This window comes from Oncorhynchus masou, chromosome 30 (genome assembly GCF_036934945.1).
Source record: "Oncorhynchus masou masou isolate Uvic2021 chromosome 30, UVic_Omas_1.1, whole genome shotgun sequence".
Lineage (NCBI taxonomy): Eukaryota > Metazoa > Chordata > Actinopteri > Salmoniformes > Salmonidae > Oncorhynchus > Oncorhynchus masou.
The window spans coordinates 50860423-50878898 of NC_088241.1; the positions used below are offsets into that span (position 1 = coordinate 50860423).

The following is an 18476-nucleotide window of genomic DNA, read 5'->3' on the forward strand; positions in this document are numbered from 1 at the left end:
TGCTGCTGCTGCACTGCATGCTGGTCCTGTGGGCTGGGGGCGTGGTTGGCAGGAGAGGGCCAGTGCTGCTGCCTGAGTCACCCTGTCACCGGGCAGAACACCCCCTCATCTCACACACAGGTAGGTCACACACACACTCACACACTCACGGTCATGCACACACTCATTCCCTTTCCGTCGTGAAAGTTCATATTTTGTTATTCAGTGTTTCCTGTAATCTAATAAAAAAATATATATTTCCTGCATTAAAGAACATATTTTATGGAGCAGTACAGCCATAAATAATACTATAAACCTTCACCAGACGAAAACATGGATAGAAATTAATTCAGTTCTCTCCACTAACAACATACCAGCCAAATGCCACTGCGCCCATTCCATCCTAGCAGAGACTGTCAGCTAATCATATAGCTCTCTGTCTAGGGTGTAATTGAGCGAAAGGGCAAGGTCACCTCACACACACACACACACACACACACACACACACACACACACACACACACACACACACACACACACACACACACACACACACACACACACACACACACACACACACACACACCATAGTCTCCTCTGTTAGCTCATGGTTAGTTGGGTTGCCTTCAGCACTCAGTCTTTTGAGTGTGAGGACGATGACTAACGGTCTGGCTAATGCTATCTGCTGTCCTCTGTGAGTCTCCGTGGTAGTTGGGGTGACCAAACCGCACACTAGCATTGTCACCTGAGGTCAACAGTTTGTGTTCCCTAATGTTCCGGTCCAAACACACAGTGCCTGCTGAAGTCATGGAAATGCAGAGGTCTTAATAAAGTATGGAAACAGTTTGGTTACTAATCAGATATGAACACTGAACACAGATAAAGAGGAGAAGAGGGGAGGGGTAGAGGAGAAGAGGGGAGGGGTAGAGGAGAAGAGAGGGGGAGGGGGGTAGGGGGGGAGAAGAGAGGGGAGGGGTAGAAGAGAAGAGGGGAGGGGAGAGAGGGAAGAGGGGAGGGGGGTAGAGGAGAAGAGGGGAGGGGAGAAGAAGAGGGGAGGGGTAGAGGAGAAGAGGGGAGGGTAGAGGAGAAGAGGGGAAGGAGAAGGGGAGGGGTAGAGGAGAAGAGGGGAGGGGTAGAGGAGAAGAGGGGAGGGGTAGAAGAGAAGAGGGGAGGGGAGGGGTAGAGGAGAAGAGGGGAGGGGTAGAGGAGAAGAGGGGAGGGGTAGAGGAGAAGAGGGGAGGGGTAGAGGAGAAGAGGGGAGGGGTAGAGGAGAAGAGGGGAGGGGGAGGGGTAGAGGAGAAGAGGGGAGGGGTAGGGGGAGAAGAGGGGAGGGTAGAGGAGAAGAGGGGAGGGAAGAGAAGAGGGGGGGGGGTAGAGGAGAAGAGAAGAGGGGAGGGGGTAGGGGATGAGAAGAGTAGAGGAGAAGGGAGGGGAGGGGTAGAGGGGGAGGGGGAGGGGTAGAGGAGAAGAGGGGAGGGGTAGAGGAGAAGGGGTAGAGAAGAGGGGAGAAGAGGAGAAGAGGGGGAGGGGGGGTAGAGAGGAGAAGAGGGGAGGGGGGGGTAGGGGAGGAGAAGAGGGGAGGGGGGGTAGGGGATAAGAAGAGGGGGGAGGGTGTACATGAGAATAGAGGGGAGGGGAGGGGTAGAGGAGAGACATGAGAATAGGGGAGGGGGGGTAGGGGTAGAGGAGGAGAAGAGGGGAGGGGGGGTAGAGGAGAAGAGGGGAGGGGTAGAGGAGAGAAGGGGAGGGGGTAGAGGAGAAGAGGAGAGGGAGGGAGGGGGTAGGGGGGGGGTAGAGGAGAAGAGGGGAGGGGGTAGAGGAGAGAGGGGAGGGGTAGAGGAGAGGGGGGGGTAGAGGAGAAGAGGGGGGGGGTAGAGGAGAAGAGGGGAGGGGTAGAGGAGAAGAGGGGAGGGGTAGAGGAGAAGAGGGGGGGGTACAGGGAGAAGAGGGGGTAGAAGAGGAGAAGAGGGGGGGTACATGAGAAGGGGAGGGGTTGGGGTACAGGAGAATAGTGGAGGGGGTACAGGAGAGAATAGGGGAGGGGGTAGAGGAGAAGAGGGGAGGGGGTAGAGGAGAAGAGGGGAGGGGGTACATGAGAAGAGGGGAGGGGGTACAGGAGAAGAGGGGAGAGGAGAAGAGGGGAGGGGTAGAGGAGAAGACATGAGAAGAGGGGAAGAGGGGGGGTACATGAGAAGAGGGGAGGGGGTACATGAGAAGAGGGGAGGGGGTACATGAAAATAGGGGAGGGGTAGAGGAGAATATGGGAGGGGTAGAGGGGTAGAGAGAGGGGGGAGGGGTATAGAGGAGGGAGGGGGGGGTTAATGAGAAGAGGGGAGGGGGTTAATGAGGGGAGGGGAGGGGGTAGAGGAGAAGAGGGGGGAGGGGAGGGGAGAAGGGTGGGAGGGGGGGTAGAGGAGAAGAGGGGAGGGGGTAGAGAGAAGAAGAGGGGAGGGGGGGAAGATGGGAGAGGGGGGTAGAGGAGAAGAGGGGGAGGGGGTAGAGAGAAGAGGGGGGGGAGGGGAGAGGAGGGGTAGAGGAGGGGAGGGGTAGAGGAGAAGGGAGGGGAGGGGTAGAGGAGAAGAGGGGGGGGGGGGAGTCTGTAGGGGTACATGAGAAGAGGAGAAGAGGGGAGAGGGAGGGTACATGAGAATAGGGGAGGGGTAGGGAGGGAGGAGGGGAGGGTAGAGGAGGGGAGGGGAGTGGTAGAGGAGGGAGGGGAGGGGAGGAGAAGAGGGGAGTCTGTAGAGGAGAAGAGGGGAGGAGGAGAAGAGGGGAGTCTGTAGAGGAGAAGAGGGGAGTCTGTAGAGGAGAAGAGGGGAGTCTGTAGAGGAGAAGAGGGGAGTCTGTAGAGGAGAAGAGGGGAGTCTGTAGGGGAGGAGAAGAGGGGAGTCTGTAGAGGAGAAAGGGGAGTCTGTAGAAGAGAGGGAGTCTGTAGAGGAGAAGAGGGGAGTCTGTAGAGGAGAAAGGGGAGTCTGAGAAGAAGGGGAGTCTGTAGAGGAGAAGAGGGGAGTCTGTAGAGGAGAAGAGGGGAGTCTGTAGAGGAGAAGAGGGGAGTCTGTAGAGGAGAAGAGGGGAGTCTGTAGAGGAGAAGAGGGGAGTCTGTAGAGGAGAAGAGGGAAGAGGGAGTCTGTAGTCTGTAGGAGAAGAGGAGAAGAGGGGAGTCTGTAGAGGAGAAGAGGGGAGTCTGTAGAGGAGAAGAGGGGAGTCTGTAGAGGAGAAGAGGGGAGGGGGTAGAGGAGAAGAGGGGTGATTGTAGAGGGGATGGGGAAGAGGAGAATTGGGAGGAAATGTCTAGTATAATTAAGCAATAAGGCCAGAGGGGTGTGGTATATGGCCAATATACCACGGTTGATGGCTATTCTTCTCCCCGACGCAACGCTGAGTGCCTGGATACAGCCCTTAGCTATGGTATATTGGCCATATACCACAAACACCTTCTTGCTATTGTAAACTGGTTACCAACGTAATTAGAGCAGTAAAAAGTAATGTTTTGTCATACCCAGGGTATACAGTCTGATATACCACGGCTGTCAGCCAATCAGCATTCAGCCTTCCACCCAGTTTATAGTATGTAGTTTAATAGAACACAGCCACACACACATACTGCTCTCTATATTCTGTATACGTCATGTCCGGCTGACTTCTAAAGCCAGGAGGGACATCCCAGGTCCTCCAAAGAGTGGGAAGAACTACTAGGTGTTTTCTTATGATGGACACACACTGACTGGGCTAGCCGTGGTGGGCCTCGCTATACTCCCGTGTCTTCCATGTATCCAAGGGCCATATTCAATCTAAAGCGAAAAATGGATTTCTGGGATTGTTTGAAAATAACTTATCCTGGGAATCTGGTTAGTGGGTTTGATGGAATATGGCACTAAAGCTGTTCCAGTGACACACTGTACTCTGCTGTTGTGTTTTGTCTGGTCTGGTGCTTGTGGGTTGCTCAGAGCAGGGTGTGCCACTCTAACACACATGAAAGACTCAACCCTAAAGGGTGGTGATTTTCTGACTTGGCTCTTTACTCAGCGAAAATAACTGCTACTGTACAGCAATACTCCCTTGTGATATTTTCAAAGGCTGAATTATAGAAATGGTCCATTCCTTTGTCATTCTGGGTGCAGTTTTCTTTCCAAGAAAAATGTTTTATAGTGAGAAGGATTTGAAGCTGCGTAGCTCAAAACTGACAGAAAGAATTTAGATCTTTGAACAAGTCATAGAACTTCTAATTCTGAAAGGAATCTTTTGGGAATGACTTCTTCATGTCAACCATGATGAAATCAGACTTTAAACAAAAAAGTATCCTCTATCAGAAACAATGTTCTAAAACACAGTTCATTCTTTTGGAACACGTGTGGGTTTATGAGTCAATCAGCAATCCTAACCTCCAGAGATATATTATTGAAGTTATATGTTTAACGACTGTTCCTTGGCGGATGTTGAAGTTATGGAAGATAGTTAAAACGTGTGCAGTAAACAGTGTCATCTCACCACCATTCAAGGTCTCGTCTCGGAGGATCTGAGAAGACGTGTCTGTTTAACAGTGGTGTATAGACTTTCACTTTTATCACTCCTCAAAGAGTAACACATTGTTAGAGAGTTGGTGTGTGTGTGTGTGTGTGTGTGTGTGTGTGTGTGTGTGTGTGTGTGTGTGTGTGTGTGTGTGTGTGTGTGTGTGTGTGTGTGTGTGTGTGTGTGTGGGTGTGTGTGTGTGTGTGTGTTGTGTGTGTGTGTGTTTGTGTTTGTGTTTGTGTGTGGTTGTGTGTGTGTGTGTGTGTGTTTGTGTTTGTGTGTGTGTGTGTGTGTGTTTGTGTTGTGTGTGTGTGTGTGTTTGTGTGTTGTGTGTGTGTGTGTGTGTGTGTGTGTGTGTGTGTGTGTGTGTGTGTGTGTGTGTGTGTGTGTGTGTGTGTGTGTGTGTGTGTGTGTGTGTGTGTGTGTGTGTGTTGTGTGTGTGCTCGCAATCGCCACATCAACGATTGGAGACCAAGACGATTTAATTGGTCCATGGGGAATATTTTTTTACAGCCCACTAAGTCCATTGCGAGACCAACTTGCTACATTCTTAAGCATCAGTGCATTCTATTTACGGCCAAACTTCCCACAATGCTGCATTTGAATACTGACACAGGAAATTAAATGTAGTCCACATTGCCTCTACCTTCATGTGTTTTCTTTAAGTCTTAAGTTACAGCTGTGTTTATTTTTCCCATGTGGCACACAGAGGTCATTAGGTCATCTTGTTAAATGTTCCTTTTTTTCTTCTCTTAAACGGTTTCGCTCTGAAGTGCATGATGCATTGAAATGTTTTATTGTGGTTTGTCTGTCAGGATTCACCCTCTGCAGTGCATCTTTAAGGTTTTCTTCTCAATTCACAAAATAGTTGTAATTTCACATTTTCCCTTTACCACATGGGACAGCAAACACGCCACAGTCTCCCTAGTTGGGCACATCTTGTCAGGCTGAATTCAAATTGAACATAAACGTAGGTACTCCATTTATACCCTCAACGACCCCCGATTTACTCCTAGAAACCTGCAGTATTCTAGTCCCAGTTGTTTCCAAATGTGCCTATTGTTTCAGGTCAGGTTGTTCTTTCTACAGTTTGAGCACTCTGAGACTGAACACTGCCCTAGTTTCTGAAGCTATAGGGTGTAAATATTTATATAGTCTGTCACTTTGTCATTGTGTGTCAGCCGCTCTGTTTCAAAACCCAGAATAACAAACCTGGAAAGAGTGATGGAGAAGGAAAAAGGCTAAGTTTGGAAAGGGGGATAGAAAGGAGGAAGGGAAGGGGGAGGGGAGTGTGCCGGTTTCGGCTTGGCTCTTTGCCATGGCAGCCCTGGCCGCGTTCTCAGAGTTCTTTTCCCAAACCGTGCACACACACACACACACACACACACACACACACACACACACACACACACACACACACACACACACACACACACACACACACACACACACACACACACACACACACACACACACACACACACGTGCACGCTGTACGGTTCTGTCTCATCAGCAGCCAAGCCCCCGATGCACCCGGCTGTGGTACAAGCACAGTAATGATTCGATGACATTATCGCACACGCATTAAAAGCATGAAGTAAAAGACTAGAGAAATGCCTGGAGAGAGAGAGCGAGTCGGGGGACCATATTTTAACACTAGAACCGCTAAAGCAATCATTTTGACTGCTCATGATTCATTTTTTTACTCTGCCATTTTTAAAGTCTTGCCCCCCTCCGTTTTGGACTTTTCCTAAATAAGTCTCTATAACACACTGTCTGTGTTAGAATCGTAATATCACAAACAGAACCGGAGTTATAACCAGTTTTAGCAGGGCGTGCCATTTTTTAAATGGTTTTCCCCCATTGCCTCTCCTTCTCCCAACAGTTGAAAGTGCAGTGACCAGTTGAGAATCACCACGATAATTGCCACAACTATACCGAAACAAATTTCACACGTATAAAATCAGATTAAATCAATTAAGTAAGAATGACTGGGGAGAAAGGGGGAGAATGGTTGAGTTGATGAGGGAGGGGAAGAGAACGATGCATAATTGTGTAATCACCAATTGTGATTGAAGAACAGGGGGGGGGCATTCTATTGTATTGATCCATTCTAATGATAATCTTAAAATGGTATGTACCCTATTTCAGTCCACTGAATAAAAGAGGTCATATCGGTCTACTCTAGGCCTACTTGGAATAGGCTACACAGTGAGAGTGTGTGTAATTTACATGCTGAACGGCTTTCAATATCGGGCAGCAGGTGAGGGAGTGACAGAGAATGTGGTGACGAGGCTTGTTGAACCTTACACTGGCAAGGGGAGAAATGTCACCATGTACAATTTCTTCACCTGACTGTAATTGGCCGGCACCATGAACAAAGGTAGACAGCGCTCACTGGCACAGCCGTTGTACTCCACAACGGTGCTGAAGATTGACAAGACCACAGGGATACAGTAAAGAGAGAACCGGAAACTATAATGCACTACAACCAAACAAAGGTATGTCAGTGTGACAAGCAAGTGAAGGTTGCAAAAATTCTGTCATTTGCTAGGACAAGGAACAGTTCATTGAAATCCAACTGATGCCATGGTGTGAAGATGCACACAAGCACGTAGCTGACAATAATGTACTGGTTTTGACTGCTGTCGTGTCGACACATTCATTATAATGGAACTATTGCTTTTGTGCTGATTTTCACTATCTATCAAGGCCACTTGGCACTTATAATGATGTTTTGGCTAATGATGTTTTCATCGTTTGACCACGTGTCTTGCTGACCACCCGTCTTGCTGACCACCCGTCTTGCTGACCACACGTCTTGGTGGTTGGGGTCTTTATTTCATTTTGTCATTATGAAAAGAAGCTGTTAACGTGTTCCAACACACATGCCTTCTGTTCCATAGTTGTAACAAACCCAACCCACAAATAAAATGTATTAAACACTTGAATGTGTTTTTTGTGTTTTATATTTTTACTTATAGCCTAACAATAACAAGCTCATAAAAATGCTATTTAAAAAAAATCATTGTTACCCAAGGTCTTCATAAACACAACCAAATGATTACTTTTTGCGATCGCATATATGAAATGTATTAATTACAGTGTTAGAACGTTGCAGACAGAATGCTCATTAACTTGAAGGGGGAGGGTCCCTTGAGACCCAGACGTTCTACTGTTTAAAGGGGCTATTTAAAAAAAAACACATCTTGTTTAGTGAAGAAGTTCTTTAAATCCCATTGGTTCCTTTTGTAGAGGTCAAGGTCAGAGTTAATTTGAGGTTCAACTGTAATATAATGCTCCTAAGGGAGCTATTGCTACTCCCCTAGAGCCTTACAAAACATACCAATGTTATACTGAAGCCCTGAGGCAATCCACCAAATCACTCAATGTTCCATATAACTTTCTAGTATTCTACCAAGATCACTCAACGCTCTACCAAACCATAATGTCCTGCTGCCATTCTCCAACATTAGTCTGGTCTGTTTCTCATTAGAGCCCAGAGCCCAGGGTAACACATCTGCTCTGGTTATGAATGCTTATCAATGCTTATGAATGTTTATGAGCCCTTCACCTTGTCATAAAACACATAAATCCTCCGTGTTGTGGGCGTTGTATTCACTTAAAAACCCTTCTCTGCCTCCCCCTCTGAGAGGGACCTGAGTGGGGCTAAACCCCAGTGGGATCTTAGCATGATTTATGGGGGAAACACAGGGTAACTGAAGCCTTGGTTTCCCTCTGATGGTGTCGCTGCCACATTTGTATGCTCTGAATGCTTCCCCCCGGTATGAAAAACTAGCCTGTCACCGGCACCAGAGAGGCGCATCCCAAACTCCCGTCCCCCTGTAGAATTAGAGGGGAACAAGCCATTAACCACAGCCAAATCTTAGGGCGGAATTTGTCGTGATCTCTCCACAATATTTATTTCACCCAGGCTAATGAAAATGTATTAGCTTTGCGTCTGCGAGTTGAAAGTTCCCTCCTCCCAGTTTAACTGATGCTCATTCTCATTAATATTTTAGACCCTGGAGAGTGGAAGGAAGAGGAAAGGAATGTCTTTGTTAGCAGTGATGCCATCATGTTAGGCAGAATGAATGTGCTATGATAGTGTTCTATGCTCCTGCAGTTTGACAAGAAGGTTGAGTCAGTGCTGTATTTTTTAGTTTGTAGCTCCTAGCAGTGACTCACAGGAAGGCAGGCCGGCAGGCAGAGATTCCCTGTTGTATTGGGCTGAATGCTTTGGCTTGACAGAAGTAAACAGTGGATTGTTGGTTTGATGCAGTGAAGGGAGACTGTGGTTTAATTTCAAGATGTCTTCTGACAGGTGTTTCACATTTTTGACGCAAAGTTTTTCGAGGTGAGATTTTTACCTTAACCCGAGCTCTATTCGATCAGTGCCAGGCCCACCCCATATCAGATATAGTACAGGACAGGTATAGACAGATCACAACATAATATTCACCACAGTAATTGCCCTAAAATGGCTTCATTCTCTACCATGCAAAGTGTTTTGAAATCCCTGAGCCACAGTGGCACCAGATATTTAGAAATACTGTATTTAGATGAACATAAGACATACTGCTAGCAGTTTCAAACGGGGATTATTAGAATAGAAGACTGTCTAGTATCAGTGTGTAGTGATATGTTATTGTGACTACAGAGCAGGTTATGTGCCGAGTGAGAGGAAACGCCCAGAGAAGAACCTGCCCGAACCACAGTGTAAGAACTGACGCTGGATTAGAGAAGCAGGTAGGGAGAAAAGAACAGTTAATTTAGCACAGACATGGAACAGGACAGGAACAGCGTCAGAACCAGGTAACAAAATGACAAACAACAATTAATGCTGAAGAGGGGAACAGAGCTGGGGAACAGACAGATATAGGGGAGGAAATTACACAGGTGATTGAGTCCAGGTGAGTGCAATGAATTGCTGATGCGCGTGATAAGGGAAGCAGGTGTGTGTAATGATGATGGCAGGAGTGTGTAGTCCTGGGCAGCCTGGCACCCTCGAGCGCCAGGGAGGGAGAGCGGGAGCAGGCGTGACACACAGACCTAGAATCAGATTATCTTCTCTCCAATGCTTACCTTAGCTATTAGGGGATTGGACAATATCTGACCCAAGATCAGGGATTATGGTACATTTACTCCTAGTCCATAGCCTTAACTATTGACTCACTACCTATCAGATTACAGGACAGTAGGGGCCCGACACTAATCGCCCAGCAACCCGACAGGAATATTTGATTCTATTGGTCAAGGGCTAATGGGTTGGGCGCCATGGAGACAGGCGTGTTGAGGGTGATCTGTCTCTGTGTGTCTGGGGTTTGACGTGTGTGTGTGTGTGTGTGTGTGTGTGTGTGTGTGTGTGTGTGTGTGTGTGTGTGTGTGTGTGTGTGTGTGTGTGTGTGTGTGTGTGTGTGTGTGTGTGTGTGTGTGTGTGTGTGTGTGTGTGTGTGTGTGTGTGTGTGTGTGTGATGTACCAATAGGGAATCTCTATCTCTGGGTTCAGGGCCAAGGTCAAGGCACTGACAACCATGAGATGCATCCGTCTCAAATTCACTTTAGAAGGACCTTGGATTCAGACAAGCATGCACATACACACACACAAACAACCCTCCTCCTCTCACACACTATGTACTGTATGCATTAGTTCCTGCTAGCTGCAGTAATGGTTTAGTAAATGGAGTGGAAGGCATTTGGTTGAAAGCCCAGGTGGGACACTGTACTTCTGTGCCCTTGAGATAGACTACAGCTATCTGGAGACGCACAGGATATAGGGTACATTAGGTCTCCTTGGAAGGCTTTTTTTAAACTTAATATTCATTCTACCAGGAACTCCCCTCTGGTTTGAACCTCTTTTGCGAGGGAGTGTGTAACATCACCAGGCAAGAAGCATTCGTTTTCATAAAATCACAATACAGAACGATACACACAAAGACGATATAATATAGGCCTACATCACTTTATTACATACTGTGGCTATTGGCTAATCTCTTTATCTACCCCTTTTTTCTCTGATCTCTTTTCTTCCTGTTTCATTGATTACTGTGTATCTTTCTCTACACTGATTGGCAGATATGGAGCCGTGGATCCACAGGTTCCGGGCTGAGGGCACGGTGGATTACTCCCAGCTAACCTTTGACCCCAGCCAGAACGAACTGATAGTCGGAGCAAGGTAATATGTTGTTTTCTCTCTCTCTCTCTCTCTCTCTCTGCTTCTCTCTCTCTCTTTCTGCTTCTACTCTGCAACAAAGCCTCCTTCACTCACGCCGCCAAACTTACCCTAGTAAAACTGACTATCCTACCGATCCTCGACTTCGGCGATGTCATCTACAAAATAGCTTCCAATACTCTACTCAGCAAACTGGATGCAGTTTATCACAGTGCCATCCGTTTTGTTACTAAAGCTCCTTATACCACCCACCACTGTGACCTGTATGCTCTAGTCGGCTGGTCCTCGCTACATATTCGTCGCCAGACACACTGGCTCCAGGTCATCTACAAGTCCATGCTAGGTAAAGCTCCGCCTTATCTCAGTTCACTGGTCACGATGGCAACACCCACCCGTAGCACACGCTCCAGCAGGTGTATCTCACTGATCATCCCTAAAGCCAACACCACATTTGGCCGCCTTTCCTTCCAGTTCTCTGCTGCCTGTGACTTGAACGAATATCAAAAATCTCTGAAGTTGGAGACTTTTATCTCCCTCACCAAATTTAAACATCTGTTATCTGAGCAGCTAACTGATCGCTGCAGCTGTACATAGTCTATCTGTAAATAGCCCACCCAATTTAACTACCTCATCCCCATACTGTTTTTATTTATTTACTTTTCTGCTCTTTTGCACACCAGTATATCTTCCTGCACATGACCATCTGATCATTTATCACCCCAGTGTTAATCTGCTAAATTGTAATTATTCGCCTACCTCCTCATGCCTTTTGCACACAATGTATATAGACTCTTTTTTTTCTACTGTGTTATTGACTTGTTTGTTGTTGTTGCAAATGAGAACTTGTTTTCAACTGGCCTACCTGGTTAAATAAAGGTGAAATAAAAAATAAATAAAAATAAAATGATCTTTCCCCCCCTCTCTATGCTTCTCCCTCTCTTTCTCTCTGGCTATCCCCTCACTTGCCACAGAGTGTTCTCAAGTTAAGCTCATTGTCTCTGTCAAGCACATCATATTTAATCCAGAGTGTCTGTGTTTGTCTGCAGTGTTCTCTGGCCAGCTGAGATTGGGCTTAGATTAACTCTAACTAGAGTGTCTGTGTGTGTTTGTGTGTGAGTGCATTCGTGTGTGTGCCTTACTATGCATGTATTTCACTTCTGCTTATGGCCTAGATTGTCAATTCAAGCCATTCTCTCCAGTGTAGCAGATGGCTGAGGAGACAGAGAGCTGGAGGAGCAGGACCAACACAGAGAAGCAGAGCTGGGGGAATAAACTAATGTACTGCATATGGGATACAGGGAAACGGAGAAGTTGGAAAGACCTGCAGGGCCTGACAGATAAGGAAAGTTAGAGGGAGGGAGAGAGAAGAGCTCTTACCCTTTCCTTTCAAACACTAACCTGACTCAGGGGCTTTAGGGTGGTCCTGTCTCTATCTGCAGTTGTCTGGCCTCGTCTCTCTTCTCACTCTCTCTGGAGTCGGCTCAGTAAAAGGGATCTAGGAGAAGTGGCCAGGGCTTGGGGTTGACTTAGGACCAGGGCTCACTGAGTCCTTTCACGCAGGCCATCAGGCCACAGAAATACCCTCTCTGGCTAACTACATTTGAGTTTTAGACATTGATGTGAGCCATATTGGCACCAGAAGTTCTAAGGCAATTATATGACTGCTCTAATGTTAAACATCTTGAATTAAACCAACTGTATCCAAAATACAGGTCTAATTGGATTCATGGAAACTCCATGTTAGACGGATTCAACACACAGTGTATTTCCGAGCCCATTCACACAGACAGAGAAGCCTAGTACCAAATCAACCCCTAGCTCCTTAAATGCTCAGTGACAGGGATCTAGAATAAGTGTTTAAGGAGCTAGGGGTTGTCTGTGGCCTGATGGCCAGAGTGAAAGGACTCAGTGATAATGGAGGTAGAGAAGGAGAGGCAGATCGATGTTAATGTCAATATACTGTAAAGAGGTTCTTAGACCACAACCTGCCCTGTGAGATAGCCACGCTTCAGAAGATGGATCCGTTTGTGCGTGTCCATGCGTGCGTGCGTCTTCGTGCGTGCACCTATGCATATGTGTGTAAGCTATCGAGTCATCTTATGGGAAGAGGTTTCAGCTGATGAATAATATTACAGACTAGATGCATTACTCTGACAAGAGCTAGGAGGGTTGTTATATCTTCATGCACCAAGTTGAACTGAAATAGAAAGATTGATTCTCTGACATTCAAGGCCAAATTTATTTGAAATAAAACGTTTTTTAAAAGGAAACGATAATCTGCTGAAAATGTAATAAAGCTGTTATAACTCAAAAATCAGTACAGAGAACCTGGGAATTATTGTGGGAATAACTTCCGAGGCGAAGCCAAGGGCTGGCAAAACCGATCTTAGGAGGGTGTTATTCACAATAATTCCTGGTTTTGAGGGCCTTATTGCTTTTATAAAATGGTTGCCAGCATTTCAAAAAAGATGAATGACATGTTTTCATTAAAAACGTTATTTTAATTAGTACATTTGTTTTATGTCATCCTTCCACCATACAATATAGTCTAGTCGTTAGTTCTGAGATTCTGAAGTTGCTAGCCAAATGGGGTGATTGTCCATTCCAATTTCATGGACGTTCTAAGTAAAACATTTTGCTATGGAGGCTAGCTACTTCTACTTTGCTAGCTAGCTAAAGCGAACACACAATCTCATCAAGCAGCTGAAATGTAATTTTTTTACTAGGCAAGTCAGTTAAGAACAAATTCTTATTTTCAATGACAGCCTAGGAACAGTGGGTTAACTGCCTGTTCAGGGGCAGAACGACAGATTTGTAACTTGTCAGCTCGGGGATTTGAACTTGCAACCTTTCAATTACTAGTCCAACACTCTAACCACTAGGCTACCCTGCCGCCCCAAATGACAGCAAGCTATATGCATTTTTGTTTTACCTTCGTTTTCATTGCCATTTCTTTGGATATATCCATTATACTTATTCTGATCAAATGAATTCGCCTGGCTCAGAGAAGCTGTCAGTTTCGTAACGTTCATATGCATGGCACGGTGGAGAACGCCCAAAAAACCTGCAACGTTGTTCCACAGGAAAGGTTTAGACAAACTCCAACTGTTGCAAACCAAATGCTAGGCAAGTGGCATGGGGAAATATTGTATAGACGCTTTTTTCCAGGGGAGATTACGTTTATAAATTGCCTAGCTGGGCTGTGGGACAGTGGCTGCGCATTGATACATCTAATGGAACAGTTAAATTACCTGGGGATTGTAGTGAATAACTCCCTGCTGTCAACCAATCAGTATCCAGCATCCAGACAATCGTTTTGAGATGATGATTCTGTGATGCAATAATGCTGACTTTACAAAACCATAGTGAGACATTGATAGTCAACATAGAGACTACTCACTCACTCCAAATAAACTGTTTTTTTAGTTGGCTTACAATGGAAACTTCATAATTCAAAAGAGCTTGAGCCAAGGATAGGCTAAAGGTGTTCATTAAAGTGAAGTTTCACTGTTGGGCTTAAGGTTTCTTTCACTGTGATTTGCACACACACACACACACACCGCCTCATGGGCCTATGCTCTTTTCAGATTAGAGTATATTTTTCCTTAGACCGAGAGAGAAAGATGTACCTGGGAAAGTCTTTATAATAATACAGCGCCAGAGAGATGCACCTGTGAAAGTCTATAATCAGACCAAGATATGTAACCGTGAAAGTCTTTATAATCAGAGCCAGAGAGATGCACCTGTGAAAGTCTATAATCAGACCAAGATATGTAACCGTGAAAGCCTTTATAATCAGACAGAGAAATGTACCAGTTAAAGTCCTTATAATCAGATGGAGACAGAGAGATGTACCTGTAAAAGTCTTTATAATCAGACAGAGAGATGTACTTGTGAAAATCTTTATAATCAGACCGAGACAGAGATGTACCTGTATAAGTCTTTATAATCAGACAGAGAGATGTAGTTGTGAAAGTCTTTATAATCAGACCGTGACAGAGATGTACCTGTGAAAGTCTTTATAATCAGACCGAGACAGAGATGTACCTGTGAAAGTCTTTATAATCAGACCGAGACAGAGATGTACCTGTGAAAGTCTTTATAATCAGATAGAGAGAGAGATGCACCTGTGAAAGTCTATATAATCAGACAGAGACAGAGAGATGTACCCGTGGAAGTCTTTATAATCAGACAGAGAAGTACCTGTGAAAGTCTTTATAATCAGACAGAGATGTACCTGTGAAAGTCTTTATAATCAGACAGAGAGATGTACCTGTGAAAGCCTTTATAATCAGAACGAGACAGAGATGTACCTGTGAAAGCCTTTATAATCAGACAGAGATGTACCCGTGAAAGTCTTTATAATCAGACAGAGAGATGTACCAGTTAAAGTCCTTATAATCAGATGGAGACAGAGAGATGTACCCGTGAAAGTCTTTATATTCAGAGCCAGAGAGATGTACCTGTGAAAGTCTTTATATTCAGAGCCAGAGAGATGTACCTGTGAAAGTCTTTATATTCAGAGCCAGAGAGATGTACCCGTGGAAGTCTTTATAATCAGACAGAGAAGTACCTGTGAAAGTCTTTATAATCAGACAGAGATGTACCTGTGAAAGTCTTTATAATCAGAAGAGATGTACCTGTGAAAGCCTTTATAATCAGACAGAGATGTACCCGTGAAAGCCTTTATAATCAGACAGAGATGTACCCGTGAAAGTCTTTATAATCAGACAGAGAGATGTACCAGTTAAAGTCCTTATAATCAGATGGAGACAGAGAGATGTACCCGTGAAAGTCTTTATATTCAGAGCCAGAGAGATGTACCTGTGAATGTCTTTATATTCAGAGCCAGAGAGATGTACCTGTGAAAGTCTTTATATTCAGAGCCAGAGAGATGCACCTGTGAAAGTCTATAATCAGACAGAGAGATGTACCCGTGAAAGTCTATAATCAGACCAAGATATGTAACCGTGAAAGTCTTTATAATCAGAGCCAGAGAGATGTACCTGTGAAAGTCTTTATATTCAGAGCCAGAGAGATGTACCCGTGAAAGTCTATAATCAGACAGAGACATGTTCCTGTGAAAGCCTTTATAATCAGAACTGTGAAAGTCTTTATAAAACAGAGATGTACCTCAGACAGAGATGTACCTGTGAAAGTCTTTATAATCAGACAGAGATGTACCTGTGAAAGCCTTTATAATCAGAACGAGACAGAAAGTCTTTATAATCAGACAGAGAGATGTACCAGTTAAAGTCCTTATAATCAGATGGAGACAGAGAGATGTCTTTATATTCCCAGAGATGTACCTGAAAGTCTTTATATTCAGAGCCAGAGAGATGTACCTGTGAAAGTCTTTATATTCAGAGCCAGAGAGATGTACCTAAAGTCTTTATAATCAGACAGAGAGAAAGTTTTTATATTCGGAGCCAGAGAGATGTACCTGTGAAAGTCTTTATAATCAGAACGAGACAGAGATGTACCTGTGAAAGCCTTTATAATCAGACCGAGACAGAGATGTAGCTGTGAAAGTCTTTATAATCAGACCGAGACAGAGATGTACCTGTGAAAGTCTTTATAATCAGATAGAGAGAGAGATGCACCTGTGAAAGTCTTTATAATCAGACAGAGACAGAGAGATGTACCTGTGGAAGTATTTATAATCAGATAGAGATGTACCTGTGAAAGTCTTTATAATCAGACAGAGATGTACCTGTGAAAGTCTTTATAATCAGACAGAGAGATGTACCCGTGAAAGCCTTTATAATCAGAACGAGACAGAGATGTACCTGTGAAAGCCTTTATAATCAGACAGAGATGTACCCGTGAAAGTCTTTATAATCAGACAGAGAGATGTACCAGTTAAAGTCCTTATAATCAGATGGAGACAGAGAGATGTACCCATGAAAGTCTTTATATTCAGAGCCAGAGAGATGTACCTGTGAAAGTCTTTATATTCAGAGCCAGAGAGATGCACCTGTTAAAGTCTATAATCAGACAGAGAGATGTACCTGTGAAAGTCTTTATAATCAGAGCCAGAGAGATGCACCTGTTAAGGTCTTTATAATCAGATGATGTACCCTTTATAATGAAAGTCTATAATCAGACCAAGATATGTAACCGTGAAAGTCTTTATAATCAGAGCCAGAGAGATGTACCCGTGAAAGTCTATAATCAGACAGAGACATGTTCCTGTGAAAGCCTTTATAATCAGAACGAAACAGAGATGTACCTGTGAAAGCCTTTATAATCAGACAGAGATGTACCCGTGAAAGTCTTTATAATCAGACAGAGAGATGTACCAGTTAAAGTCCTTATAATCAGATGGAGACAGAGAGATGTACCCGTGAAAGTCTTTATATTCAGAGCCAGAGAGATGTACCTGTGAAAGTCTTTATATTCAGAGTCTTTATAATCCAGAGAGATGTACCTGTGAAAGTTTTCAGACAGAGAGATGTCGTGAAAGTCTTTATAATCAGACAGAGAGATGTACCTGTGAAAGTCTTTATAATCAGACAGAGAGATGTACCTGTGAAAGTCTTTATAATCAGATGTACCTAAGACAGAGATCAGACAGAGATGTACCTGTGAAAGTCTTTATAATCAGACAGAGAGATGTAACAGACAGAGAGATGTGAAAGTCTTTATAATCAGACCGTGACAGAGATGTACCTGTGAAAGTCTTTATAATCAGACCGAGACAGAGATGTACCTGTGAAAGTCTTTATAATCAGACCGAGACAGAGATGTACCTGTGAAAGTCTTTATAATCAGACAGAGACAGAGATGTACCCGTGGAAGTCTTTATAATCAGACAGAGAAGTACCTGTGAAAGTCTTTATAATCAGACAGAGATGTACCTGTGAAAGTCTTTATAATCAGACAGAGAAGTACCTGTGAAAGTCTTTATAATCAGACAGAGATGTACCTGTGAAAGCCTTTATAATCAGAACGAGACAGAGATGTACCTGTGAAAGCCTTTATAATCAGACAGAGATGTACCTGTGAAAGTCTTTATAATAATCTGTGAAAGTCTTTATAATCAGACAGAGATGTACCTGTGAAAGCCTTTATAATCAGACAGAGATGTACCTGTGAAAGTCTTTATAATCAGACAGAGAGATGTACCAGTTAAAGTCTTTATAATCAGAACCAGAGAGATGTACCTGTGAAAGTCTTTATATTCAGAGCCAGAGAGATGTACCTGAGAAAGTCTTTATATTCAGAGCCAGAGAGATGTACCTGTGAAAGTCTTTATATTCAGAGCCAGAGAGATGCACCTGTGAAAGTCTATAATCAGACAGAGAGATGTACCCGTGAAAGTCTATAATCAGACCAAGATATGTAACCGTGAAAGTCTTTATAATCAGAGCCAGAGAGATGCACCTGTGAAAGTCTTTATATTCAGAGCCAGAGAGATGCACCTGTGAAAGTCTTTATAATCAGACAGAGCGATGTACTTGTGAAAGTCTTTATAATCAGACCGAGACAGAGATGTACCTATGGAAGTCTTTATAATCAGATAGAGAGAGAGATGCACCTGTGAAAGTCTTTATAATCAGACAGAGACAGAGAGATGTACCTGTGGAAGTATTTATAATCAGACAGAGATGTTCCTGTGAAAGTCTTTATAATCAGACAGAGATGTACCTGTGAAAGTCTTTATAATCAGACAGAGAGATGTACCCGTGAAAGCCTTTATAATCAGAACGAGACAGAGATGTACCTGTGAAAGCCTTTATAATCAGACAGAGATGTACCCGTGAAAGTCTTTATAATCAGACTGAGAGATGTACCAGTTAAAGTCCTTATAATC

At 44.4% G+C, this 18476-nt stretch overlaps 1 protein-coding gene across 2 annotated transcripts in view; it reads left to right on the forward strand.

Moving 5' to 3' along the window:
* sema5a (sema domain, seven thrombospondin repeats (type 1 and type 1-like), transmembrane domain (TM) and short cytoplasmic domain, (semaphorin) 5A) overlaps positions 1 to 18476 on the forward strand; it is a 209735-nt gene that overhangs the window by 50880 nt on the left and 140379 nt on the right. For both annotated transcript variants that reach the window (XM_064949247.1, XM_064949248.1), the window contains exons 2-3: positions 1 to 120; positions 10564 to 10663. The exon at positions 1 to 120 is cut by the window's left edge and continues 107 nt beyond it. In XM_064949247.1, coding sequence (XP_064805319.1) covers positions 1 to 120; positions 10564 to 10663 — 220 coding nt within the window. The remainder of the gene's footprint in view (positions 121 to 10563; positions 10664 to 18476) is intronic.